The sequence below is a fragment of the Vulpes vulpes genome, chromosome 13 (assembly GCF_048418805.1).
Source record: "Vulpes vulpes isolate BD-2025 chromosome 13, VulVul3, whole genome shotgun sequence".
NCBI lineage: Eukaryota > Metazoa > Chordata > Mammalia > Carnivora > Canidae > Vulpes > Vulpes vulpes.
This window is the reverse complement of record NC_132792.1, coordinates 158,005,679-158,032,917: the sequence shown is the minus strand read 5'-3', so window position 1 is coordinate 158,032,917 and position 27,239 is coordinate 158,005,679. Positions and strand designations below refer to the sequence as shown.

At 35.0% G+C, this 27,239-nt stretch overlaps 1 protein-coding gene across 4 annotated transcripts in view; it reads right to left on the bottom strand.

Annotated features, from left to right (window-relative positions):
• The window catches only part of CAMSAP2 (calmodulin regulated spectrin associated protein family member 2), a 113,261-nt gene that overhangs the window by 12,661 nt on the left and 73,361 nt on the right, over positions 1–27,239 (bottom strand). The window contains exons 4-11 of one of the 4 annotated variants that reach the window (XM_026018040.2): positions 25,869–25,952; positions 15,886–15,918; positions 12,941–13,082; positions 12,502–12,641; positions 5,842–5,938; positions 4,131–4,224; positions 594–676; positions 234–303 (exon numbers count right to left, since the gene is read on the bottom strand). In XM_026018040.2, the coding sequence (XP_025873825.2) occupies positions 234–303; positions 594–676; positions 4,131–4,224; positions 5,842–5,938; positions 12,502–12,641; positions 12,941–13,082; positions 15,886–15,918; positions 25,869–25,952 (743 nt within the window). The remainder of the gene's footprint in view (positions 1–233; positions 304–593; positions 677–4,130; positions 4,225–5,841; positions 5,939–12,501; positions 12,642–12,940; positions 13,083–15,885; positions 15,919–25,868; positions 25,953–27,239) is intronic. The other 3 variants (XM_026018041.2, XM_026018043.2, XM_026018044.2) reach the window with 3 other exon arrangements.

Below are 27,239 nucleotides of genomic sequence, written 5' to 3'. Positions count from 1 at the left end.
TACCTTTAAAATTTCATCTCTCGCATTTGCCTATATTGCCCTTTTCAAAGTTAGGTACTAATTGTAACTTGGCTACCAACAAAATAGAGAAAGAATTAGCATTTCTTTCTTTTTTGTTTTTAATAACTGAATAGTTGACAATGTTACATTAGCTGCAGGTGTAAAATACAGCGATTCAGTAAACAACATTCATTGATAATGTGAATATACTAAAAATAATTCCTTTTGTTTACCTTTTCTCTTTGGGCCATGTCCCTATGAAACCATCAACATAGGACATAGATGAAGATCTTCTAATTCCTCCTTCAAATGTGAAAAAAAGTCATTGAAAGTATGTAAAAAAAAATTTACAGCTAAACAGATTTCAAATATTTCAGGATTCATTAATAACACTAAAAAGTAAGTAAATCTATATGGAGAAATAGAGATTACTTTATTAAGAAAAGCAAGTGCAGAGAAACAGATCAAACTCTTAGTGTATATATATATAAAACACTTTTCCAAAAAAAAAAAAAAGGACTGGATATTTTTATTTACATTTATTACCAATCATTTCTCAGTTAACCTAGGCTTTTTGAAAAAAAATATATTACCTGAGGCTGAAGAATGAGCTTGGGGGCGCGAATGTCTAGAAGGCAAATGATGATGAGACTGTGTAAATGCAGCGCCTTCCCCACTGCAATGTAAAAGAAATTAAAAATGCTTTAATATGTTTTAGTTCTTTAATATAAACTTTACACAGAATGGCTGAAATCAGAAACAACGTTATCACCTCTGATTCTCCATCCTAAATTAAAAAAACAAAAAAGAAAACATAATATATATTGTCTGAACCAAAAATGGCTATTAATATGTGAATCTCTATGTATTTTATGTCTTTTAGTCAAAGAGCTTGAAACATTTTCATACATATCTGAATGTCCTTGTGAGATAAGGTATGGCATATTATTTTCATTTTACAAATAGAAAAACAGAAACAAAAGTCATCAGTTTGAGGGCCATCTGGGTGGCTGTCTTTTAAGCACCTGCCTGTGGCTCAGGTCATGATCTCAGGGTCCTGGGGACTTCAGGGGTCCAGGGGTCCTCAGCAGGGAGTCTGCTTCTCCTCTACCCCTCTCCCCTGCTGGTGCAGGCTCTCTTTCAAATAAACTTTAAAAATCTTTAAAAATAATTTTTAAAAAATAATTTTTAAAAAATTTATTATTATAAAAAATAGATAATTTTTAAAAGATTTTATTTATTCATGAGAGACACAGTGAGAGATAGAGAGAAAGGTGGAGAAGCAGGCTCCATGCAGGGAGCCTGATGTAGGACTCGGTCCCGGGACTCCGGGATCACTCCCTGGGCCGAAGGCAGGCACTAAACTGCTGAGCCACCCAGGGATCCCCTAAAAATAAATCAAATACTTAAAAAAGGTCATTAGTTTGAAATGTTTTGGCCCAATTTAAATCTCTAGAAACTATAGGTATAATATACCCCTGTAAAAGATCCTGGCAGCCTCCCTGCTCATGGACCTGTGTTAGCACATCTCTAACAGTTACATCAAAATTAATAATAACATACTGAGCTCACCCTGAAGGCCTCAATGTCTACAGAGATATGAAGCTTTCCTATTTCTTAATCCCACCCCATTTGAATTAATGCAAGGGATTAGGTAGTCTACTTCTCAAAATATCATGACATTTGGCCTGAATTTAGTTTTTCACCAACTTTCAAGTCTGTTGTAGCCTGCCTTATAGCCAGGTGCAGAAGTTACATGCTGTCCACCCCCCACCCCCCCAGCCAGTCAAGAATACACTGGGGAACAGGATGTACTATTATTACTATTTAATGAAAGCTTCATCAGTGAGCTTTTCTAAAGTTAATGATAGCTGAAGAATTTGCAGAACCCTGTTCTCTCCAGAGCAAATGATGATCCGCTTCTGTGTGCCTTTTCCCCCTAAAGTGCACATCACATTTCCTCAGTTTTGTTTGTAATCATTTGTTAGGACTGTCGGGGAATACCCACCTGCCCCTGTCAGTCACGTTGGTTTCTGTTATCCCTTCTCTAAGACCCCGGCCTGTTTCTACCCTCCCTTGCATCCCTGACAGGAGGCTCATCCTGACTATACACATTAGTGATTAAAATATATTCACTCTCCTTCTCTAGCTAATGGCTAAAGTGTTTTAAATTCCTATCAACTGCCTCACTTTCACACTTGCCTAGGGAATTTTGATCTGGTGTAACTGCTAAGCAGGTTAGGAGTCAAGTGTGCCGAGCAGCTGCTACAAATGTTGTTTGCTTTGTCTGTCTTCTTCTTCGTTTGTTTTCCCCTCATAACCTCATTACTTAGGGGCACTCACATTTGTACACGTGATGGCGTTATTCTCAGGAAGAGTAAAAATATTTGACATTTTCCTGTAAAGTTCTACAATGGGAGAACTCCAGTGGATCACATGGAGACTTACAGAGAAATGAGAGGATCAGTAAGATCCTAGAATGACAGCTACACAGCGTCTCTTCAAGGAAAAGAATTTAGATATTCATCTGCTAGGAAAAATGAGTAAGGACAGCCACTCGGATATCTGAGAAACAGAAAAGAGAGGAGTCTTCTAGAGAGCCTGAAGACATTTTCCAGTGTCAGAAATGTGAAAAGTGGCCAACTCAGGTTCTAGAAATAATAATTATGGGATAATCTGGTCTTGAAGCAGAAAGTTTCAGAGATTTTAAAGACTTAATTGTACAAGAGTCATAAACTAGAATACTGAATGTTTTCTAAATTTTCAAGGAAGGAAATGTCACTATGTAATCAACCCAGGAAGACACTGAGGAAATTAATGTGTAAAAAAAAGTTTCCCAGGGACGCCTGGAGGCTCAGTGGTTGAGCGTCTGCCTTTGGCTCAGGGCGTGATCCCGGGGTCCTGGGATCGAGTCCCGCGTCGGGCTCCCTGTATGGAGCCTGCTTCTCCCTCTGCCTGTATCTCTGCCTCTCTCTGTCTCTCAGGAATAAATAAATAAAATCTCTAAGGAAAAAAGTTTCCTGTGGGAAAAAAATATAGAGAAGCTCCTAGATCAGCAATATCCTAACTTAACCTCTTTTTGTAAAATCTCAAGCTTAGTTACAGAATAGGCAACTTAATGGAAGTAGTAAGACAATTCATGGTAGTAAATCAGAGGGTAAGGGAAGGAAAATGCTTTCTTAATTTGTAGAAAATACTTTGCAGACATGGGCCAGTTCAGAGGTAAGAAGCCCGACGAAGGCTGGAAGGGTACTGGAAGGGTTCTGTCAAGGTTCCAGTTTACGCTCATTAGCACCCACTTGAGAGAGAGACTTCTTACATGTGTGAAGTAGGTGAGAGCTCAGTACAAGTTCATAAAGTACTTTCAAATGCTTATTCATCATTTTTAAAATGTATTTTTAATGGATCTACTTGGATTTCTAAAACACTGCAAAATACATCAATTTTAAACTTAAAAAAAAATCAGGTAAATTAGGGAGCCCAAAGTCAATATAAATTTTAGGTTCTAGTAAATACACATAAAAAGTTACTTACAGGATCTGCAGAAAAATATTTTTAAACCAACCAATGTTCTCTAGCATACATTTGGGCCAGAAATCAGGATTATCCTGATACTAAATTCTTACTTTGCTTTAACTTCAGTTCCTGATATTAAGAACTAAAGCATCACACATAAAGATCCAATATTACAATAAACACTCCATTGTGATCTTTGGTTAGCTATAGTAACCAGCAAACAAAACACTAAGGGAAACTACCTCAAAGATTTAAAAATTAAAAAAAAAAAAAAACTTTTTTTAAAGCCAAATAGAAATTTAAAACTCCCCCCACCCCAAGGGTTATCATTTAAGCAGTTCTCAATGATAAACAAGTTTTACAGCAAAAGTTTGGTTTCAACCTGGTTATCTGAACTTCAGAATGTATTATCCCACTTTTGAGTGTGACTCATAAAAGCCTATTTATGAAATACTCATTTCTGTGTATTCCCTAACATTTAAGTTAAAACAGGCCGTAATACAGTAAGCTAATTAAAACTTAAGTCCAACTGAAATTTTAAAAACAAAATTTTATTTTGATTTCATTAGCAAATGAGATGGAAATAGTGAAAATGAAGTCATTCTGGACTCTACCTTGCAGTGAAGTCAGAACTACATGAACTGTCCAAGATGTCTGTTTTGGCTGCATTCAAGACAGGAATTGAAGGCATATCATTCACAGGTTCAGCTATAATAAAAGATATAAGCCTCAAAATTAGGTATTTAGCATGTTTCCAACATTATTTCAGAAATTTCCATTTTTCTTTAAGATAGCATACTGCAAATTTTCTTCTTAAATTTTCAAAGGTAAAATTTTATTTATTTATTTTTTTCCAAAGGTAAAATTTTAAACTCTTCTTTAAGTGTTCTGGCTTAAAAAAAATTCACTTAATTAAAGCTAACTGAGGGGGAAGGTGGGGAGAAAGAGGCCTAACAAAAAATAAACACATATTTAAAACTAAATCTGAGTGTCTAATTTTGCTAAAGCTTTCACAGAACTTCAGCTACATATGGTAATTTCTGCTTTTTTACGAAATAGTTGCTATTTTGGTAATCAATTAAGAGAGAGAATTTCACTGGTTAATAATTAAACCCCCTGGTAGAGTTTACATTTTTATAAATTACTCTGGGGAAGACTCCCATTTACTTTTTGCCTTTGAAACCTAATGTAATAGCCACTGAATATTTTGAATAGTGGGCTTCACAGATAAAAATCATAGACCACGATGCATGTGAAAATTCTGTATTAATTGTTAAAAGTTGTACAAGTATTGGTTATAATTACTGAAGACACCTGACCTTAGGGAAGAATGGCCTTAGGGAAGAATCTCAACTTCTTTGTAGGTATTCTTTGATACATAATGGCTCAATAATCAGAATCTGCCCTAAGCAGCTTAGAGATAGAACAGATGAAATACTCTTTATTACATATTTCATAGAATTTTGCTTGAGATACAGTGGGCATCCCGAAAGCAAGCTAATTCTATTCACTACAGTGACATGCCTTTCCCTTGACTACATATTTTTTCCTCCTTCCTGATATTTTTCTTCCGTTTTTTGGGGGAGGGAGGCAAAAGAGGAGAAGTAAGGGTAATGGTGAGAAAAATACTAAAGTTTGGAGCCAAGGAAAGCACATAAGTAGTTGGGATGTGTCTTGTGTCTGGCAGGACAGCCACTGGCAGCACAAAGAACTGGTCCCATAGTTATCCTGGAAGAACGTTCTTTAGTGGAGCTAAACTTATAATTTAGCTTAGTTTAGTAATAAGCCTCTGGTTTCATAGTGGAAGCCAAAGGAAAATTTGTTTTAGAGAAAATGCAGGAAGATATTTTTTGTTCTTTGTTTCTAGGGATCTTTACAGTAACCCCTTTCTTTTGTATTTGTTTTCTTATTATGTGCAATCAGTAGGTGATGTGTAATAATCACAAAGCACACCAGATTTAAAAATATGTATATAAACCTTTTTATGGTTTATTGGTAAATTCAAATTATAGATTAAAGCCAAGCCATTATTTAAGTGGATTGCAGCTATTACAGTATTAAAAACTCAGCATCTAATGGGGAATAAAAGGTACAAAGAGAAGAAAGTAGGCAGAGTTGAAGCTAAAAGTTCCATAACACAAGCCTTCAAATTCAGTTATTCTCTCCTGTTATCTGCCTCACAGAGAGTTTAGTAGTTTTCAATATGAAAATATTCAGAATTTATCAAGGCTAGTAGCTGTTTTATAACAATAATAGGATCCCCTCAAACAGAATAAGCAGGGGGGTTATATAAACCCAGTTTTGTCTGTTTGCAGGAACACTTACTACCTCCTTGGGGACGAACAACACGAGGCTGCACAAATGAGGGCTTCACGACCTCGAACCACCAGAAGAGCTCTGCCATGAACACCAGATAATTACTCTACATAAAAGAGTTAGGAAAAGAAGAAAATCAGGTAAGACTTGACCAGAAAGTAACAATAAATACAATTTTATTCTGTTTTACCTATTAAAATATAGGTTTAAATCTCATTCCTTCATCACTGGAGTATATACATCCATGCTAGGCTATTAAATCTGAGATGGACTATTAATGCTTATAGGCTAAATTTGTAACAGCTACTCAAAACCTCTTTGCTGCTTTTCTCTGTATTTCCAGAAGAGCAGCCCAATTTATGTGGTAGGCATCGATACTTGTGACCATAGAACTCTGAGATATAATGTATAAGGCACTCTTTGTCCAAAGTCAATACAAACAGCTGAAACAGCTTTTGACTCTGAAGAGTGGCTATCATTAAAAAAAAAAAAAAAAAAAAAAAACCTCTTTCCAGATCCCTAGAAATCTTTCCAAAACTTAATCCAGTATCTATGTGCTTGATGATGCTACACTCACAGTAATCCAGGCTCTAAATAACAAAAAGACTCTAGATGGCTATGGCTAATTATTAATAATTTTGAAATGTACATACAGAAACATTAAACAATATAGCAACCTAACTTTGAAAGGTTATTAGTAAGTTGACAATGTCATTTGCCTTTTATGATTTATATTTGAAAATGCGAATAATTTTTAAAGTAGCTTAAAATTATAAGAAAAGACTAAGGGTCCTCAAAAGCACATTTCTAATACAAGCTTATATTTTAAGATGCATACATCATAGAAGTATAAACATGATGAATTATTTTAATTGTAGGCATCTGGTTAGATTAAAAAACACTATACAAAAAAAACACTACACAAAATCTGTTTTATAATTACTTAAAATAATACTTCATTAAATTCTGGCATCTAATAAAATTGTTACTATCAAATTAATATTTATTTATTTATTTTTATTATTATTTTTTTTATGGTAGTCACACACACACACAGAGAGAGAGAGAGAGAGAGAGAGGCAGAGACACAGGCAGAGGGAGAAGCAGGCTCCATGCACTGGGAGCCCGACGTGGGATTCGATTCCAGGTCTCCAGGATCGCACCCTGGGCCAAAGGCAGGCGCTAAACCGCTGCGCCACCCAGGGATCCCCAAATTAATATTTAATGAGTAAGGTCTTATTTCATATTACATTTCAGTTTCCAAAATTATCATTAGAAATATGGGTGTTTTCTAATGCCATGTCTTCCTCCTGTTAATTTTTTTTTTAAAGATTTATTTATTTTAGAGCTGCAAGCAGGGGGGAGGGGCAAAGGGAAAGAATCTCAAGCAGACTCCCTGGTGAAGAAGGAACCTGCCTCGGGTTCTTGAGATCATGATCAGGAAGCCAAAATCAAGAACTGGATGGTAAACCGACTGAGCCACCCAGGTGCCCCACTTGTTAATTATGAATAAACCTCAAAGCTCTACATACTCTCATTTAGAGGTCATCTATACGTAAGCTGGTGATTTTCAAATATTCAACTTTTACCTGATAGTTCCAGAAGGCTATTTTGTATGTAGAAAGTGAGGGAAAGAGAAGAATCAAGGGTAACTCAGGTTTTGTCTTCAGCAACTGATAGTACCATTTAATGAAATGGGAAAGACTGGGATAATTACGTAGTGGAAGGAATCCTGAGTTAATAGCTTTGAGATATTCATTAGATATTTAAGTGGACTTGTCAGGTATGTGGTTGAATGTAGGAGTCTGAAATGTTATAGAAGATAAGGCATATGGTGAACAAAATTTGGTGGGTTTCCTACTTTTAGCAAATTCCTAGAATATTCAAACATTTATAGACAATACATACTGGTTTAAGCAATTGTTAGAATTTGTGATTTTTTTTTTTTTTGGAAAGGAAATGAGAATGCTTGCAATCGCAAGGGCTCTGTGTTGGATCCCATCCCTGCTTACTCTCTCAGAAGCTTTACATTCCTAATTATAGTTCTTTCTCCTATATATTTATTCTTCCCCTCAACAGAACCCTCCCTTCTTTGCTTTTCAACATGCTCAGGTCTTCCAAATGAAAAACAAAACAAAATCTTTACTCAATAATTCACCATTCTCCAGTTTCTCCTCACTCCCACCTTTTTACCTCTTCATAAATTTCTCTAAGGTAGGCCTATGCTAACATCAGGCTTCCAGCTCCCTAATCCACTCCAGTCTGGCATACAAGCACATTATTCCTCCAAAACAGCACTTGCTCAAGTCACCAACGACTTAAATTTGTTGCTAAATCAAACAGATTTTTCAGTCTTCATCTTACATGACCTCTCAGCAGGATCTGATACTCTTGATGCCTCCCCTCTTTGAAAACTGCCATCCATGCCCATCAGCTACCAAATGACTCCCAAATGTATTGAATGTACTTACATAAGCAGTGGCCTACAGAACATTCCCTCTTAGATATCTCAAAGGCATCTCAAATGTCTAGAACTGAACTAGTGATCTTCCCCACAAATCTGGCCTTATTCTAGTTTTACCTCACTCAATGGCATCACTACCTCGGCGTGCATGCCAGAAACCTAGGAGTCTTCCTCAATGCCTCTTTTTTTCCTCCCCATATCCAGTTCATCACTAAAGTTCATCATTGCAAATTCTGCATCCTAAATACTTCTGGAATCCACCCACTTTTCTCCATCTTCATCATAATCACTCTGATTTAAACGGTTTCCATCTTTTGTTTACAACACAAGAGCTTTATCTTAAACTATTAAGCCAAACAAACTTTTCAAAATAATACCCCTTCCTCCACTTCACTGGTCTTGGGAAAGTGATTATGCTATGAGAGCATACTTGATTGGGGTCCCTTTTTAATTTCTCCAGTTTCATTTAATACCACGTTCTCCAGAGTTCCCCATTTTACCCATCAGACTGTAAAATCTAGAAGGAGAAAGCTTGTGCTCATCATTATATCTTCAGTTTTTAAAACAGTGCCTGGTACATAATAGATGCCCAATACATACATACTTATTGAATCAGTGTATAAATGAATGAATGATTAAATGTGTAACAAAAAGATCAGTTCACAAAATACCAAACTATTGACAGGGAATATTCTCTGGTAATGAGATCACTGTGATTTGTAATTTCTCTTCGTACTTATCTCCGTAGGATATTTTCTAAAGCTAAGGTATAAAATTATAATTAAAGTATTGGTCCTAGGTTCCACTATACAAGTATAGTTAACTGAAATCTGTATCTTCTGGAAAACCACTGTTTACGTGCTCAACTAAATTGTTAATTGAGAATATTTTAAGGACTTTGGTGTTCAATATCACTAAACATGAGAGAAATGCAAATCAAAACCACAATAAGATATCAGCTCACACCCGTTAGAATGGCTATTGTCAAAAAGATAAGAGTTGGCGAGGATGTGGAGAAAAGGGGACCCTTGTACATAGTTGGTGGGAATACAAACTGGCACAGCCACTATGGAAAACAAAATGGCAATTCCTTAAAGAATTAAAAACAGAACTACCATATAGATCCAGCAATTCCACTTTTGAGCATTTATATGAAGAAACTGAAAACAGGATTAAAGAGAATCTGCATTTGTATTCATTGCAGCATTATTCACATAGCCAAGATACATATGGAAACAGCCCAAATGAATGGATAGAGATGTGGTGCATCCAATACAGTGGAATATTAATTCAGCCATGAGAAAGATAAAATCGGTATGATTTCACTTATATGTGAAATATAAAAAAGCTGAACTCATAGAAACAGAGAATAGAGTATTTACCAGGGACTGGGAGCTGAGGAAAGGCAGGGGGGATTTTAGTCAAAGGGTAAAAACTTCTAGTTAGAAGTGAGTAACTGGGAATCTAATGATTATAGTTAATGATAATGTATTGCACACTCAAATGTTCCTGAAAGAGTAGATCACCACAAAAAGGAAATGGTAAATATGCGATGTGATAGAGGTGTTAGCTAATTCTTGGTGGTAATCATTTTGCATACTTTAAGTGTTGTATATGTCAATTATAGCCAATAAAGCTGGGGAAAAAAATACTTTGGTAAGATGATACTATGTTCGGCCACAAGATGTCAGCACAGTAAGAGCATTTTCCCAGTAACCAAAGCTTTTAAAGATCATCTCTTTCTGAATTTATGATTAAACAGCAATAAATCTGTTGCCATATTCCAGGCTTGATACCAAATTAATTTCATTTAACAGATTTCTTTCCTTTAGGATAGTCATGCGATTATACATTAACATTCATAAACAATGTAAACAATGCAGAAGAAGGTAAGATGTACAGAACATGGAACACCAAGTATGGCTGAACTACTCTCCCCCAAGCCCTAATGTCACACTCAGAAGAAACCACTGTTAATAGTTTTGTGTTTATCTTTCTAATTAACCTTTTTTCATATACAGATTTGCATACAAATAGAAAAAATAGTTTTTAATATATAAATTACATCACACTATAATGTTTGCTACCCACTTTCTTCACTTAATAACATCTTGGAGAGCTTTCCTGATCAGTAAAGATACCTACAACTCCTTCCTTTAAACAGCTTGACTATATCACAAAACATTTTTATTGTGTCCCTCCAAAGATGAACTGTTCCCAACTATTCACCACTAACAATCCTTATACGTGCCTTCTGTGCATTTTAAATTTGGTTACGTAATGGCAAACTGCCAACTGAAAAGACACTACAAGGACGCCTGGGTGACTCAGTGGTTGAGCATCTGCCTTCGGCTCAGGGCGTGTTCCCAGGTCCTGGGATCTGAGTCCTTCACTGGTTCCCCTCACGGAGCCTGTTTCTCCCTCTGCCTATATTTCTGCCTCTCTCTCATGAACAAATAAATTCTTAAAAAACAAATAAAAAAAGAAAGAAAAAGAAAGAGACCATATCAGTATATGCTTCCCCTAAGAGGAGAAGGGGGTGCTCATTCCCTTTATCCTTATAAACACTTGGTATTAAAGCTAACCAAGTGACCGGGTGCCCAGCATCATGGACCAAGCAACCCCTTGAAGGCTTGAAGTCTTAAAATACTCAATGTAAGTCAAAGTTGTGGTTCTAATAATTTAGCAAATGATACAGAAAGTGACCAAAGCTTTTTCTGTAAACAGTTACTTTTTTTTCTCTTTTACTTCACGAATCTCTCTACCTACCTCCCCTCTGGCAACCTACTAGTTTGTTCTACTATTTCAGAGCCTGGGTATTTTTTTTTTTTAATTTGTCTGTTTGTTCATATGTTTGTTTCTTAAATTCCACATATGAGTGAAGTCATATGGTATCTCTCTCTCTTCTGACTTATTTCACTTAGCACTATACCCTCTAGGTCTATCCATGTTGTTGCAAAGGGCAAGGTCTCATTCGTTTTATGGCTGTTATTTGTATGTGTGTGCATGTGCATACACACCACATCTTCATCCATTCACCTATGGCTGGACACTCGGGTTGGTTCCCTATCTTGGCTATTGTGAATAATGCTGCAATAGACATAGGGGTACATATATTTTTTCGAATTAGTGTTTTTGTTTTGAGTAAACAGCCAATAGAATTACTGAATCATATAGTAATTCTTTTTTTTTTTTAAGATTTTATTTATTTGAGAGAGCAAGTGAGAGAAAGCAGAAGCCAGGGGAGAGGCAGAGAGAGGAGGAGAGATAGACTCCTGCTGAGCAGGGAGCCCCCATGCAGAGCCTAACGTTGGGAACTGACCGACCCACCCAGGCAACCCTCATATGGTAATTCTTTTTTTTTTTTAAGATTTATTTATTTATTCATTCATGAGACACACACACACACACACACACACACACACAGAGAGACACAGGCAGAGGGAGAAGCAGGCTCCACGCAAGGGGCCCGACGTGGGACTCGATCCCGGGTCTCCAGGACCACGCCCTGGGCTGAAGGCAGCGCTAAACCACTGAGCCACCCGGGCTGCCCCTCATATGGTAATTCTGTCTTTAATTTTTTGAGGAACCTCTATACTGTTTTCCATAGTGACTGCACTAGTTTGCATTCCCACCAACAGTGCACAAGGGTTCCTTTTTCTTCACATCCTTGCCAATACCTATTTCTCGTCTTTTTGATTCTAGTCCTTCTGACAGATGTATCTGTCCAGTTATCTATTTTAAATATGCCTGATTTAAGAAAATGTCTTTATATCTAGATCATGCCCAGACTGAGTCAATTCAAACATCAGGGCTATATATTATTTACTGGAATTCCAAGGTAAACAACTTTCAAAGTAACCAGGACTTCATTTATGCTTCCACCATACTATAACAGCATCTGTCTAAGATTCAGAAACATGTAGTGGCTTATCCTCTATTGTGCTAACATGAGGACAATGGGTCAATTTTGTACCACAACTTTTAAATTTAGCTTTGTATTGTAAGAGAAATCTTTAGCTAACACTGTATTAAACCTAAAACAGGCAGACAAATAAAACTTTTTTCAAAAGCTCTTTTGACTGATATTAACAGTTAATTTATAAGTTTAGAGAGACTATGCTACTTATATATCTAGTTATATTTTTCCAAAAAACTTAAAGCAAAACAAAACAAAACAAACCACCAAGAATTATTTAATTTACCTTTATGGATGAAGCGGCATACAGCATGTCTTCCAGGGTGAAATGGCAACACTGGTTCAAATATTCTTGGCAAAATTCTTGAATCAGCTGCAGATTATATAGGCTATCAGCCAAAGACATGGTTTCTTTCAAGCAAATATCTTCAAATAGGAAAAGAGCAAGGTGATGACTTTGGGTTAATTTGAAAATATACATTTCATATCTATTTTATAATCTAGTGGCTTAGTACAAATACACAATTATGTGGAATCTGTTTTACATATACATACAAATATAGTGGCCACTACATAGAAAGACTTAGCACTACTTTACTGAACTATCTTCTCCAGGATTATATGTAAAAGTTTTTTTAAAAGCCTTCGTTACTTATTAAATTCTGTTTTCTTAATATTTATCACCATCTATCTATAGCCTAGAAATATTTCACTGTAACACTTACCTTCTAATCTGACAACACCAGGACAGTAAAAATGAATAAGAGCAGCTAAAGCACAGCCATCTGTACCATCTTTCAACAAATTTTCTACCAATGGAATGCAAGGCAGTTGCTTGAGCAATGTTTGCTCCTTCCTATAACGAGCCTACAATAAAAGAAAAAAAGAGAGAGAGATGAAAACAAGTAAATACTAAACAACATACAGGGGGGAAAAAAACAGTATTATAGATTCTAATGTACCAGTTACATACATCAGGAGAAATGAGAACTATTCAGCAACACCCCTCTTTCCTAAATAATACTAGATATTACTTTACCAAAGTAAAATACAGAGCAACAGCATTACAGTTTCCAAGGACTTAGTATAACGTTATATTGCCAATTTACATGAAATGACATTTAAGCTAAATATTTAAAAATAAAAGCATCACACAATGGATTTAGAACATTTTGTATCCAAATTATCAGTTCTGTTCTTCCCTAAAATTCATTTATTTTAATGTTATATTTAATTTAGACCACGACTTCTTACATTCAAAGAGCAAGTGTACTGCTTGAGCAGAAAGAATTTTAAAAGCTCTCAAAATTGGGGAGCAGGTATAAGAATACAATACTATTCTTACAGGAAATTGGGCAATAAGAAACATCACTTTGAGGAACTAGAGTATCACCAAGCTATGCTGGCTTGGTATCTGAATGTTAAGATAATGTACATAAAGTATAACAACTTTGAAACTGGAAAAAAAAAAAAAAAAACAATCCAAGTGAGGTTTCATTCACCAACAACAGAGCAAATATAAGGATTTCTGCTCCCCCTTAGAAAAACATAAGAAATCTTTGTTTTCTTTAAAACTGCTTGGTGTGACTGGATACAAATTCGTGAGACATGCTGTAAAATTTAATGGTTCAGAGAACAAGCTCTTGAGTCAGATTACCTGGGTTCAAATCCTGGTTCTGCCACTTAACTAGCTCTACGATCTTAGACAAATTACTTCAACTCTCATTTCTCAGTTTCCCCATTTGTAAAATACGGATAATACTAGTACCTACTTGATAGGGAGGACTACTGAAGGATTAAGTAAGGAGACGCCCATAAAGTGCTATGCACATAGTGATAACTAAAGGTTGGACTATTATTAGCTGTCAGCTCTCCTAAAGGCAAGAGAACAATGCTGAAGATTTAATGAAGATGCACAGTGAAGTATTTTATTAGGGAAATTTATGATTATATTGGTTACTGATATTTAAAGTTTTTTTTAAAGTAATCAAAACTAATTTTTCTTCTAACTCCATCTGAACTGGTTATCTCTATATTTTATGATTAAAATATAATTATGAAATAAAATAATTTTGTGAGAATAAAAAAATAATTTATTGAAAGGAAACATTTACTATTTGGTGGTGAAGTTAAATTTCCTTTCAATGATATCCCTCAGAAATGAAAAATGAAATATCTATTCCTATTTCTCTCTGGCTACCCAAGAACAAGATTCATGGAACATTTTTTCCTCTTGAAGATATTCAGAGAGCTTGTTCTTTTTAATCAGTGTGCACTAGACATCTGTATTTAATGGTATGCTCCAAACTCAGAGTACCTATATTCAGAAAAAATTATGTACATGGCACTATATAAATTTTTTAATTGATTACTGAGTTGAATATCCTATGAAAACTCCCTCAACTTTGCTGCTAGTAAAGTTTAAAATTTAACCACGAAAAATGAGCAAAGAAGACGTGAAGGGAAGGGTGAGAAAGAAAGAAGAAATCAACCAGTAGCATCTGCTAGCCTTAAGTTACCCTTCTCACATTTGGTAAGTCACAGTTCCAGATCTTTACACTCCTTTTCTGGCCAGCTAGAAACAAAATAGTCTCCCTCTTAGAAATCCTCTAAGTTGGCTGGGCTCATTCCCAAACTTCCCAGATCTCTAGCAGTAGCCTGTTTTCAGCCTACAATCTGAACTGGACTGAGTTGAGCACCCTGGGTCATGGAATAAAGAACTGAATTGTGTGATTTGTCCTACTGCTCTCTGCCAAGTAGCACTTCTATACAAGGCACACGCACACACAGCCTTATGAGGCTTTAGCAATAAATGTCAATGGCTTAGGATAGATTATCAGGGATTTGTGAGGACCAAGCTAAAATGCTTTCCTGAATATTATATCCTAAAAGATTTATCAGGTAAATCAACTTTTAATCTTGAAGTCATGTACAACTCGCATTTGGAGTTCATGAAAGTTGTAGTCTTTAATACTTAATCTTACTATATATGGCTTTATAAACTTGCTGTGTGGAAACATTCCCTGTTCTTTCTACAAATTGAGAAATCTGGCATTTAAGAGGGGCATTGTATTTTCTTTCTCTCAACACTATAGTGTATTTCTAAATGATATTTTTATTTCTGAGGGTTTGAAATACCTCTTAAGTGGTCTAACCACCAAGATATAACCCTTAAAGAACAATCCTTCAGGTCAAATCAGAACTGAGTATAATTTAGGTCCAATACTGGTACGGCCACCGAGAATATATCTCTTTTTTATCACACAAAAAGTGTACCCTACAACTCAGGCTGAAAGGAAATGAGTCTTTAAAAAAGATTTTAAGATACAAATTATTTGCATATGCAATTTATATTCATTTTTCCTAAAGTTATTAAAACTAATGAGAGTCTTTATCCATACATTTTTTAACATCGTTACTGACCGTCTGTAAAATATCAATAGGACTAACAAAAGAATGCTTATGCTTTAAACTATTTCTAAAGCTTTTCATCTAAACCTCAGCTAGATTTTTAAATCTCTTTTTATATTATGATCATATAAGCTTAAAATCCAATCTCTATGCAGCAACTAACAGAATTATATGAAATGACTATACCAACAAGACATAAACAATACCATTCCATAATTACAATTCTGGAAAGCAAATTGAAATAGCTGGGCAAACTTACTGGAACCAGTTTCCAAAACCATTTGGAAGGAGACTTCAGAGGAAGCAGCGGGGGGAAAAAAGGGAAAGCAAAAGGTAAAGGGAAAATTCATCAGAATGATTTTTAATTAACAAGTGACAGTAAAGCTTCTGAAAGTGGAGTTCCAAGTTTATAATTCTCATAATATTTTTTAATGTTAATATTTTAAAATATTAGGTTCTTAATGATAAAGATCTCCACCTTCTCCCCTCCTCTCCTCTCCCAATACAGAAATTCATTTTTCAGATACTCAGGATATTCTGTATACTTTGGCAGTGAATAATTTTATTTTCATGTTCTAGAATAACACATATTAAAAAATAAATCTATATCCCAAAAGGGAAGTAGAAAGATTCCAGGGCTGGATTTGCAATCATTATAATTCTCAGACACTAGTAAACCAAATTTGATAAGGCAGTTATTTCTTTCCAAAGAGAAAAAAAGAGAGACTATGTCATTAAGGGTACAAATAAAGTAAACAGAACTGTAGATTTGAACGAGATAATCATTTCTTTCAACTATATGATGAATTTCTTTTAATTAATGGGGCGAGAAAGTAATTAGCAATTCTTACTAAGATTTTCACAGAATCTCTAAGGCAAGCAGCTATTTACATAAAGAGAATATAAATGCTATTAATTTTACTGTCTAAAGGTATCCCAAATAATATAATTTTACTTCTTTAAAATGATGAATAAACTCATAATTTCAGTTAATATGAACAATTTGTGATTATCTTTGTATTTCCTAGCATGATTTCTAATAGCCCTGAATAAACATTTATTGAATGTACCAAACTAAATGAGGTCTGAATTAAAATTCATATTCAACTTTTAGGTAGAAAGTTTATTCTACAGAGGTTCTTGGCTGGTTCAGCTGGTAGAATGTGTAACTTCTTCTTGGGGTTGTGAGTTCAAGCCCCGTATTAGGTGTAGAGATTACTTAAAAATAAAATCTTAAAAAAATTTTTTTCCTACATAAAATTAACTGTAAAAAAAATAAGATTTGGAAAATAAGATATTTTAAGAACTTCAAGAGTCAGAAAAATATCATCTCAAGAATCAGAAAAATACCAACTTTCCATAAAAAGATAATATGTGCAGTAAGTTTTCCTTATTGCTTCAGGAAGAAAAACCTTCATAATTTTGTTGCATGTATGTTAATCTCTCATTTAACCAGGAGTTTGGGGCAGCTGCAGTTATGATAACCATAAAAAGTATAAGAGCAGGAACAAAGGAAGCCTCCAAGAATGTGTCAGGATCCCAATGTGTAAGAGGAATGTAAAAAACGGGTTTTCTTGTTGTGAGAATAGAAGAATCCATTATATAGAAACTGATAATAAGAAATTTATTATGAACTATTAAAACAGGAGCTATGCAAAGGAGTCTCTACTGGTTCAAGTAATTCTATGTATCTTGTAAAATATTCAAGAAGACTTTTTACTAATTTAGACTCTTCTGGCCTTCCTCCCACCTCTCCACTGACCTAATTTACTGATAGCAATCCTATTCGAGGAAAAAGGAAAAGGATTTAGATTGCCTAGCTGAAGGAAATATGATTTTAAAAAGTAAATATACTAAAAGAATAAATGCCTATGCTATTCATGTTTATAACCTCATGAGCTTATAACCTTATAAGCCCAAATATATAGTAGAAGCTCCCTGCTGAAGGAGAACTGTATTTCTGAAGTAAACAGCAACTGCCCCACCCCCCTCCTTTTTAATTTTCAGAGAACTAGGCAAACTGCAACCTCAAATCCTGTTCTAAGATGTAATTATGACACCAAAATGCTTTTAAAAGGCCACAGATAACTGGTGGAAATTTGTTTATTAAGTCCTTACTGATGACAGGGACCAACCTGGGCAGTTCAGATTTCCTGGAATAGTTCTAACTTCCAGCATTCCTTGAGTCTTCATCACACATTTGGCTCACTCTAAGTTTTCATTAGTTATTTTAGGTCTTGCCATTAATATTCCCCACACAGTTCTATGTCTTCCTCTGGGTATATACAATCACTCTGAGATTTGGGATAATTCCTAAAGTTCTTCTACATGCTCCCAAAACACGTTGGGAGGATACTGGTTCGACCTGGCTTTTGCTGGAGACCTCATGGAATTGGAATTCATTAAGGAGTCAATCATAGTGTGACTAGTGTGACCTGTCACCTCCTAACTCATTAGACTTAAGAATCTCTTTACCGCTGTAGGTCTAAAAGTTGTGTTGAACTGCTGATAGGAATGTAAAATGGTAGAAATCTCTTTGGAGAAGATTTTGGCACTAGTTACCAAAACTACATATGCATTTACCCTCCAATCTAGCAATCCAATTTCAATGGAGCTTACTGAAAATCCAAGAACACAAAAGGACATTATTCTTCATAGCATCATTTGTAATTATAAGATCCTGGAAATTACTTAAATGCCCCTAGGAAAATGGTCAGAGAAACTGTGGTATATACACAACAGAGTACATGCTGCTGCAAAAAAGAATGAGGAAGATACCTAGGGACTATGTGGAGTAACTTCCAGGATATACTATTAGTGAAAAACACAAATTGCAAAAGATTAAATATATTTTGTTAAAGGAGAAAAAACATATACATATGTGCTTACTTGTGTAAAAACAAAAACAAGAAAGATAAACCAACTAATTATCAATAAGGGTTGGCAGAGAGGGAGAGGTAGAAGAAATAAGGGGAGGGAGTGATATGTCTCTGAGTTTAACTTTTGTGTAGTTTTGACTTTTGGAATCATGTTAATGAAAATGAAATTAAGTCAATACGGATGGAGCAAAAAAGCCCACTAAAACTAAATGAAAACAGAAGCCGGGCAGCCCGGGTGGCTCAGCGGTTTAGCGCCGGCTTCGGCTCAGGTGGTGGTCCTGGAGACCCGGGATCGAGTCCCACATCGGGCTCCCTGCATGGAGCCTGCTTCCCCCTCTGCCTGTGTCTCTGCCTCTCTCTCTCTCTGTATCTCTCATGAATAAATAAATGAAATTAAAAAAAAAAAACCCAGAAGCCAATAAACCCAAATGTATTTCAAAGGAATAACAGAAAAAACAAAACAACAAAAAAAAAATAACAAAAAAAAACCCACAAAGGAATAACAGAACTACAATGAAGTGGTGGGACTCGAGTAACTTTAGAACACAGCATTCTGACCATATATTATCAATCTAAAGAAAAAGGAATTACATTGTATCTATAGGAGATGACGGATGTTAACTAAACTTATTGTGGTAATCATTTCGCAGCATGTGTAAGTCAAATAATAATGCTGTCCACCTTAAACTTACATAGTGCTGTATGTCAATTACATCACAATAAAACTGGAAAACATAAAAGCATTAAAAGGAGTAAAACAAACTAAAAGAATTAAAAAGAAAAAGGAATTGCAAACAAATCTTAAACTCCTTAGGTTTTTTTTTCATATTGGTATACACATAGCAACTCTGACGCTATTTTATAATGAATTGTAGGATTGAGCAAATAAGAACAGTTAACCTTCAAACAGTACAGGCTTGAACTGTGCAGGTCATTTACACGTAGTTTTGCAGGGGTTTTTTTGATAAATACAGTATAGCCTTGGAAATGTATTTTTCTCTTCCCTATGATTTTCTTAATACCATTTTCTTTTCTCTAGCTTTACTTTAAGAATACAGTACAAAATACATAAAACATACAAGATACATGTTAACTATTTACATTATTGGTAAGGCTTCTAGTCAACAGTAGGTTATCAGTTCTTAAGTTTCTGGGGAATCAAAAGTTATAACTAGATTTCCAACTGCATGGGTGGCTGGCACCCCTAATCCTCACCTTATTCAAGGGTCAACTGTAAATATCAATGTCCTCTCAAATTACTTATTATAAAAGTAAAAATAATAACCAGAAGTTAAGAAACCAGACAATATCTTAACCAATTGATAAAAATTAACATCACCTACTAGGGGCAATGGATATCATGTACCTCTGGACATAATACTGTGAGGAGGACACAATTCAGTCTTAAAAGTACAAGCTTAATTTAATTGTAAGGAAATATCAGAAAAAAACAAATTGAGGGATGGAAATGACCTGTGTTCTTTAAAAATGTCAAGGTGAGGAATAAAAAAGAAAAGCTAAGGGGCAGCCCAGGTGGCTCAGCAGTTTAGAGCCACCTTCAGCCCAGGGCGTGAGGGAGCCTGCTTCTCCCTCTGCCCGTGTCTCTGCCTCTCTTTCTCTTTGTGTCTCTCATTAATAAAAATTAATTAATTAATTAATTAATTAATTAAAAATATAAAAAAGAAAAGAAAAGCTAAGGAACTTCCAGGTTAAATAATACTAGAGATATGACAACTAAACACATTGAAGGGGTAGGAGGATATGATGTTTGCAACTCACTTTCAAATGTTTCAAAAACCTCTGCATACATATGGGTTTGTGTGTGATGTTTATGTGTGTGGGTATACACATACATACATGTGTGCGCACACACATAGCAAGAAAGTAAATGTGGCAAAATGTTAAACTGATGAATCTGAGTAAAGAGTATATAGGGCTCTTTTTCTATCTTGAACTTTTCATAAGTGAAAAATATTTCAAAATAAGTGTTCTTAAAAAACTTTATTAAGTCTGTATCAATCCAAATCTTTGTAGAGTCTGTGTCCAAATGCACAAGATCCACAGAGCTGCTGAAGAAATCTGTTTTTACAGTACTCTTAAGCAAAGATGAAAATCACAGTGCTAGGACATCTAATTAATATTTAAGTCTCTCCAAGGCAAGTCATCTTTATAAAATATTGTTGAAGAAAAAATTCAGAGATAGTATGATATTGTAAAAAAAGGTTTAAAATGCCAAGTTCCTCATTTAACTACACTGAACGTGGTTGGTAACACAACTAGGGCATATAGATTAGGAAGTTACTTTACGAGTAAGGGTGAGTAAATGACTATGAAGGAGAAAAGGTATATTGACAATAGGTATAAAGAAAGAAATGAATTAGCACTGACCACAAACGTCCACAGAAGAATAAACCATAATTACAGAATAGAATCTTAGAGATACAATTCCTTAAAAATCATCTAATTTGGGCAGGTCAAGTCTTCACAATTATTTGACTGAAATAATGGTATGAAAAAGAAACCAAGTAAATCTAAGAGTCAAAGCAAATGATGTATCTGAAAATGATGTACTATATTAGAACATTACATGTTTTATATATATGTGTGTGTGGAATAGACAATCAATTACAAAATGATGGGTTACAAATCAATGTTTCCCAAAGCATGCTCCAAACAACACTAATTCTACAGGATGTTAGTAGATGTCATTCACGAAAGCGGTAAAAGATTAAATATGTTTGAGAAACAGCTAGACAGGCTTCTTAACTGGGCCTTCAATGTTTTTATTTTCTTTTTGAGATTATTTATTTATTTATTTGAGAGAGAGCACAAGTCGGGTGGGAGGGCTGAGAGACAGGGAGACTTCCGCTGAGCAGGGAGCCCGGTGTGAGGTTAATCCCAGACCCCAGGACCCTGGGATCATGACCTGAGCCAAAGGCAGGCACTCAACTGACTGAGCCACCAGGTGCCCTGGTTGTAACATTTTTAAAGGGACACAGACAGGGCAGCATTTCCCAAATGTATCTGACTTCAGAATCTTTCTGGGTACCTGGCTGGCTCAGTCGGTAGAGCATGCGACTCTTGCTCTCAGGGTCCTAAGTTCACGTGAGATACAGTGCTCACTTAAAAATAAACAAAACTGGATTAAATAAAACTTAAAAAAAAGTTATTTAAAAAAGAATCAAATAGTATCTAAGGTACTATTTATTTGTTTCATTTTTAAAGATTTTATTTATTTGTGAAAGACACAGAGAGAGGCAGAGACACAGGCAGAGGGAGAAGCAGGCTCCATGCCCGGAGCCCGCTGCGAGACTCGATCTCAGGACCCCGGGGTCATGCCCTGAGCCAAAGGCAGACGCTCAACCACTGAGCCACCCAGGTGCCCCTCAGGTAGTGTTTAAAAAAACAGAACTGAAAACAAAAAGGTCATAGTTTTTAATTGCTAAGGAACTTTGGTAAAAATGGAAATTCACATGGCTGACGTAATCACGCAAATATGTATAAGCATTCACCTACTGTCTCACCGGGTAAAGTGTAGTCTATTTTGAGACTATACCTTTAAAGGAAAAGCAATTAGAGCTCAGTTAATATCCTTTCTCCAAAGATAATTCCTTCATCCAATTCCCACCCCTCTGTAAAACATCTCATCAGCATTTCTATTTTAAAAGTGGCAAATGTTACAATGAATAGACATGTACTTTTAATATTGGGAGAAACAAACTTTATTCACTCTACAGTTAGCACTGTAAATTTCAAAATACAAACCAATGAATTCATAGCTATTTCAAAACTATCTGAGTGGTCTACTTACTGATGTCCAAATGTGGTAACTGCATGTCTCCACTCATGTTATTCCCTATGACATAGTGCCCTACTTTGTAAAAATCATAAAACCTACTAAGGCCCTGTTCAAGTCCCACATCTTCTAGAAACCACCTTAAATATTTCACTCCCAAGGTTATCATAAATCCATAAGTAATATATACATATATGAAAGTTTATAATAACCAAGTACTTACTATCCTCACTAGCCTTTTGCTCTGAATCCTTACTTTTACTAATATATTAAGAAAGGAAAATTTGAGAATCATTTTAGTCACAGAATTTAGAAGCCATTTAATTCAACTTTTAAAATTTATAAAGAAAATGAGGCCCACAGAGTTCAAGTGCCTTGGGAAAGGTCATGAAGCTAGTTAGTGGCAGAACTATTCTGACTTTAAGTCCATACTCAGTTTATCATAGCATTTTTTTTTTTTTTTTTTTTTTTTTTTACAAATTCCTTAAAAGAATGAATGCTGGACTCAACGTCACTGGCTATAAACTTTAGAGATCTTTCAAGTAGGGTTGCCAGATTTAGCAAATAAAAATATGAGATGCTCATGCAACTTATACCAAAAATTTTTTGGTATTTCTCTGAAATTCACATTTAACTGGGCATCCTACTTTACAATAAAAAGGATATTAGAAAGAAAAAGAGCAACTTGAAAAAAAAAAAAACCTGGGAAAAATAACAGTAAACTGTTTAAACATTTTCCTAGGACATGGTCCTACTCAAATGCCTTCCTTTTAAGACACCAACTAATCCAATAATCAGAAATACATCATCATCAGATCTAATAAATCTGAAGAAATACCTTTGGAATTCTAATTTTGGTCTAGCACTAATAATATTGCAGTGCAAGTATCCCTCATCAAATGCATATATTTTAGCCAGTTACAGATGGCTGTAACAAGAAGTTTCATAAAATAGATTTTATTGGACATTTAAGTTGAGAATAGGTGGGAAAGGACAAAAGGTAAGAAATGCTATCATCCAACACCACAGGCCCTGATTTTTTTTTTTTTTTAAAGATTTTATTTATTCATGATAAAGAGAGAGAGAGAGAGAGACAGGCAGAGGGAGAAGCAGGCTCCATGCCCGGAGCCCGACATGGGACTCGATCCCGGGACTCCAGGATCACGCCCTGGGCCAAAGGCAGGCACTGAACCGCTGAGCCACCCAGGGATCCCCGGCCCTGATTATAGCTGGATAAATCATAGACAACAAGGTTAGCATCTAGTCACTTGGCAAGCTAGCCTGAGTAAGTAGAAGGCGTGGCAACTTCTTACCAATTGCATAGTAATAAAGAAAGAACAAGTCATTCTATGTCTTGTCCCTAAAAGGAGAAAAGGATCAAGAATTTTGCTTTTATGGGAATAAAAAATCAAGAATGAAGTGATTAAATTTCCAGCCAAACCAACCAGTTCAAATGCCAAAAATCTCATGGTTAGATAATAGAGATTTCTTTCCCTAGTTTATGCAGAGTGGTTCCTCATAATGATGACACCTGTACTTTGCAGTAAGACTATGTAAAATTACATAGTCTATGTGAAATTTTCATAATGATTCTAACAATTGGAAAAAAGAGAAAATTCATTTTGAAATAAAAATATGTATTGTGCTAAAATAAAGTATGTATTAATCCAAATATTTAAAAATGAATCGGGATCCCTGGGTGGCGCAGCAGTTTAGCGCCTGCCTTTGGCCCAGGGCGCGATCCTGGAGACCCGGGATCGAATCCCACGTCGGGCTCCCGGTGCATGGAGCCTGCTTCTCCCTCTGCCTATGTCTCTGCCTCTCTCTCTCTCTCTCTCTCTCTCTCTGTGACTATCATAAATTAAAAATAAAATTTTAAAAAAATTAAAAATGAATCACATTCATTTCTTCATTTACCCAAATGAACTCATGTGCAATTGCATGAGGCTAAGTGCTATTAAAACATCAAAGTGGTATAATACAAGTAGTGTCCAGATGCTATATTATAGCTTTACTTTTTTTAAAGATTTATTTATTTATTCAGAGAGAGAGAGGCAGAGACACAGGCAGAGGGAGAAGCAGGCTCCACGCAGGAAGCCCAACATGGGACTCGACCCAAGGGCTCCAGGATCACACCCCAAGCTGCAGGCAGCACTAAACCACTGTGCCACCGGGGCTGCCCTATTATAGCTTTTCTTAAAGGTGTTTCACCCTGTTTGGAATATAAATGGTATTTTTTACTTCATAAAACTGTGTTTACTGGGTCCTAGGTCAGCAAATAAAATCCCTATTTAGTTCATAATGTGTATACAATACTGTAGAATTCAATCATTATATTTAATAAACAAGATTTCTATGGAAAAAGGCCATGAGTGTTTTAACTTAGGATGATGCCATTTTAGCTCATTCCTGATTAGAACCAGGAACAAAACTGGGGGCAAAGGATTCAACTTCCACAGGATGAGAAAGAGAAAAGGAGGGAAACTAATAGGAAAGGAATGGGGGAAGAAGGAAGGAAGAGACAGGGAAAGAAGCTCTTGGAAGACAGGGAAATGGAATATGTGATCTGGAGTGATGGGAAAAAAAGATTTCCATTCTGATGTACCTCTAGGGTAAAAGGACGTCAACAAAGTTGGGATGAAGAATCAAGGATGGATAGTATATTCAGCAGGTAGTCAGTAAGCCAAATGAGGGAAATCACTGTGATCCCAAAATAACATATTTAGGCAAAATATTAGGTGGTCTCCCACAAAAGTTTTCTATTGAAATTGGTAATACACCAAACAGCTTTGCCTTGCCTTCCTTTTTTTCTCTTTCTCTTCTAATAGAGGTATCAATAACCAGGAGCATTAGACCAAAATGAATAGAAAAACTGTATAATAATAAAGAAAATTTAAATTATCCAACTGGAAGATAAGATCTCTGGACACTTATGATTTCTTACACCTCAATTCAAATGCTACACAATATGTTTAAAGGGCTCTCATTATGGTACATATTAAAAGAGATGATATAATATAGTGTAAGAAATATATTTCTGGTCTTATTATATGACAAAAACACAAATTTTCAAAGAGGAAAACTCTAAAAGCCACAATAATTTTTAAAGAATGAATCCACATTAATGTTTCTTCTCCCTTTATAGAATAACCATATGCACAACTTACAATTCCTGGAATATATTTTAAAGGCTGGTCTTATTACAAGTCATTGTAAGGCTGATACACTGATAATGTTTTCTTGTTGTTTCATACATTTTACCAAAGGCAAAACCATTATTTTTTGCCAAAAGTACTCCAGAAATTAAGTTCTGATCATCAACAATTTTTCCTAAACTCCTTCATTCAATTAACCTTCATTTTGTACTAATACTCACTTGGCATTTATGACATGCTTCCTAGGGCACAGGTAACACCACCAAAAAAAAAATTTAATGAACACATCTATTAACTAATATATATATTTCCCTAACTATATATATATATATATATATATATATATATATATATATATATGAACATACACAGTCTATTCATAAAGGCACCTTTTTTTCTTTGAAATATATACCTTTTGACCTCCTGGAGCTTCAACTGTGTGGTGTTCTTTCAATTTCTGTTCCTGTTCCATAATGTCTTTCAAATGTTCATTTACCTTAAAATATAAAAATACTAATTTGAATTTATATTCAAAGATGACAATAAAATAACATGCACCTTAAAATGTCTGTGGTCAGATCTCTGATGTCAAATATCAGTACCACTCAAATGAGAAAATTTCATTTTCCCAACTAGAAACAGATATTTTACAAGTGTTTTATTTGATATTCTAAAATTAATTTATTAAATATTTATTGAACACCTACTATATGTAGGAGCTGGATAGAGTTCTAGAGAAAAAAAGTACTCAATTATATCCAACTTTAATGCTTAGGCAATAAATTTTTTTTAATCAAAATTTTATAATCTCTTTAGGACTAGGAAATGGAAGTATTTTCCGTAAAATTAATGTTTTCATTACCAAAGAAAACATCAAGGTTTTTTTTTTTTAATGGCATGAAGCATTTTTATTTTTTTTTGAAGCATTTTTAATTTTATTATTATTTCAATTCAAGTATAGTCAACATACAATGCTATATTAGTTTCAGGTGTACAATATAGTGATTCAACAATTCTGTGTATTGCTTAGTACTCAAGATGAGTATACTTTTCATACCCTTCACCTATTTCATCCATCCCCCCAACCCTTCTCCCCTCTGATAACCATCTATTTGTTCTCTATAGTTAAGAGTTTTTTTGTGTCCTTTTTTCCTTTCTTTATTGTTTCTTAAATTCCACATATGAGTGAAATCATGTGGTATTTGTCTTTCTCTGACTTATTTCCCTTAGCATTATAGTCTCTAGATCTATCCACGTCGTTGCAAAGGGCAAGTCTTCCTTCTTTTTTAATGGCTAAATAATATTTCAGTGTTTGTGTGCATGTGTATATCCACACACTAACAGAAAACACTTTGAAACTTTGAAATCACTTTGTGATTTCACATGTCCCTGAATCATGAGTGAATTTTAGTGCAGTCATAATGCCACAGCCAAAATAGATGAAAATAATTTCCCTATGAGAACTTTCTAGGGAGAAGGTCTAATTTATCTCCTATTAGATTATTCAAACAGTCCATAGTCCAAAAAGGTTAAGAAACAGTCTGCATAGTACATAAAATATTTCTTAAGAATTAATTTAAACAATTCTGGATTTTGAGTTAATGATTTTAAGGTCACTCTAAGTAATAATAAATGTTCCAATTGTTTAATTATGGCACTCTGGAAAAACACTGATACCATTATCAACCATCACAACTCTTAACTAAACCCATAATTATCTGAGCTCTTTTGCCTAAAATTCAGTTTAGTGGCTAAAAATAAATGGAGAATTTTAATTCATGAT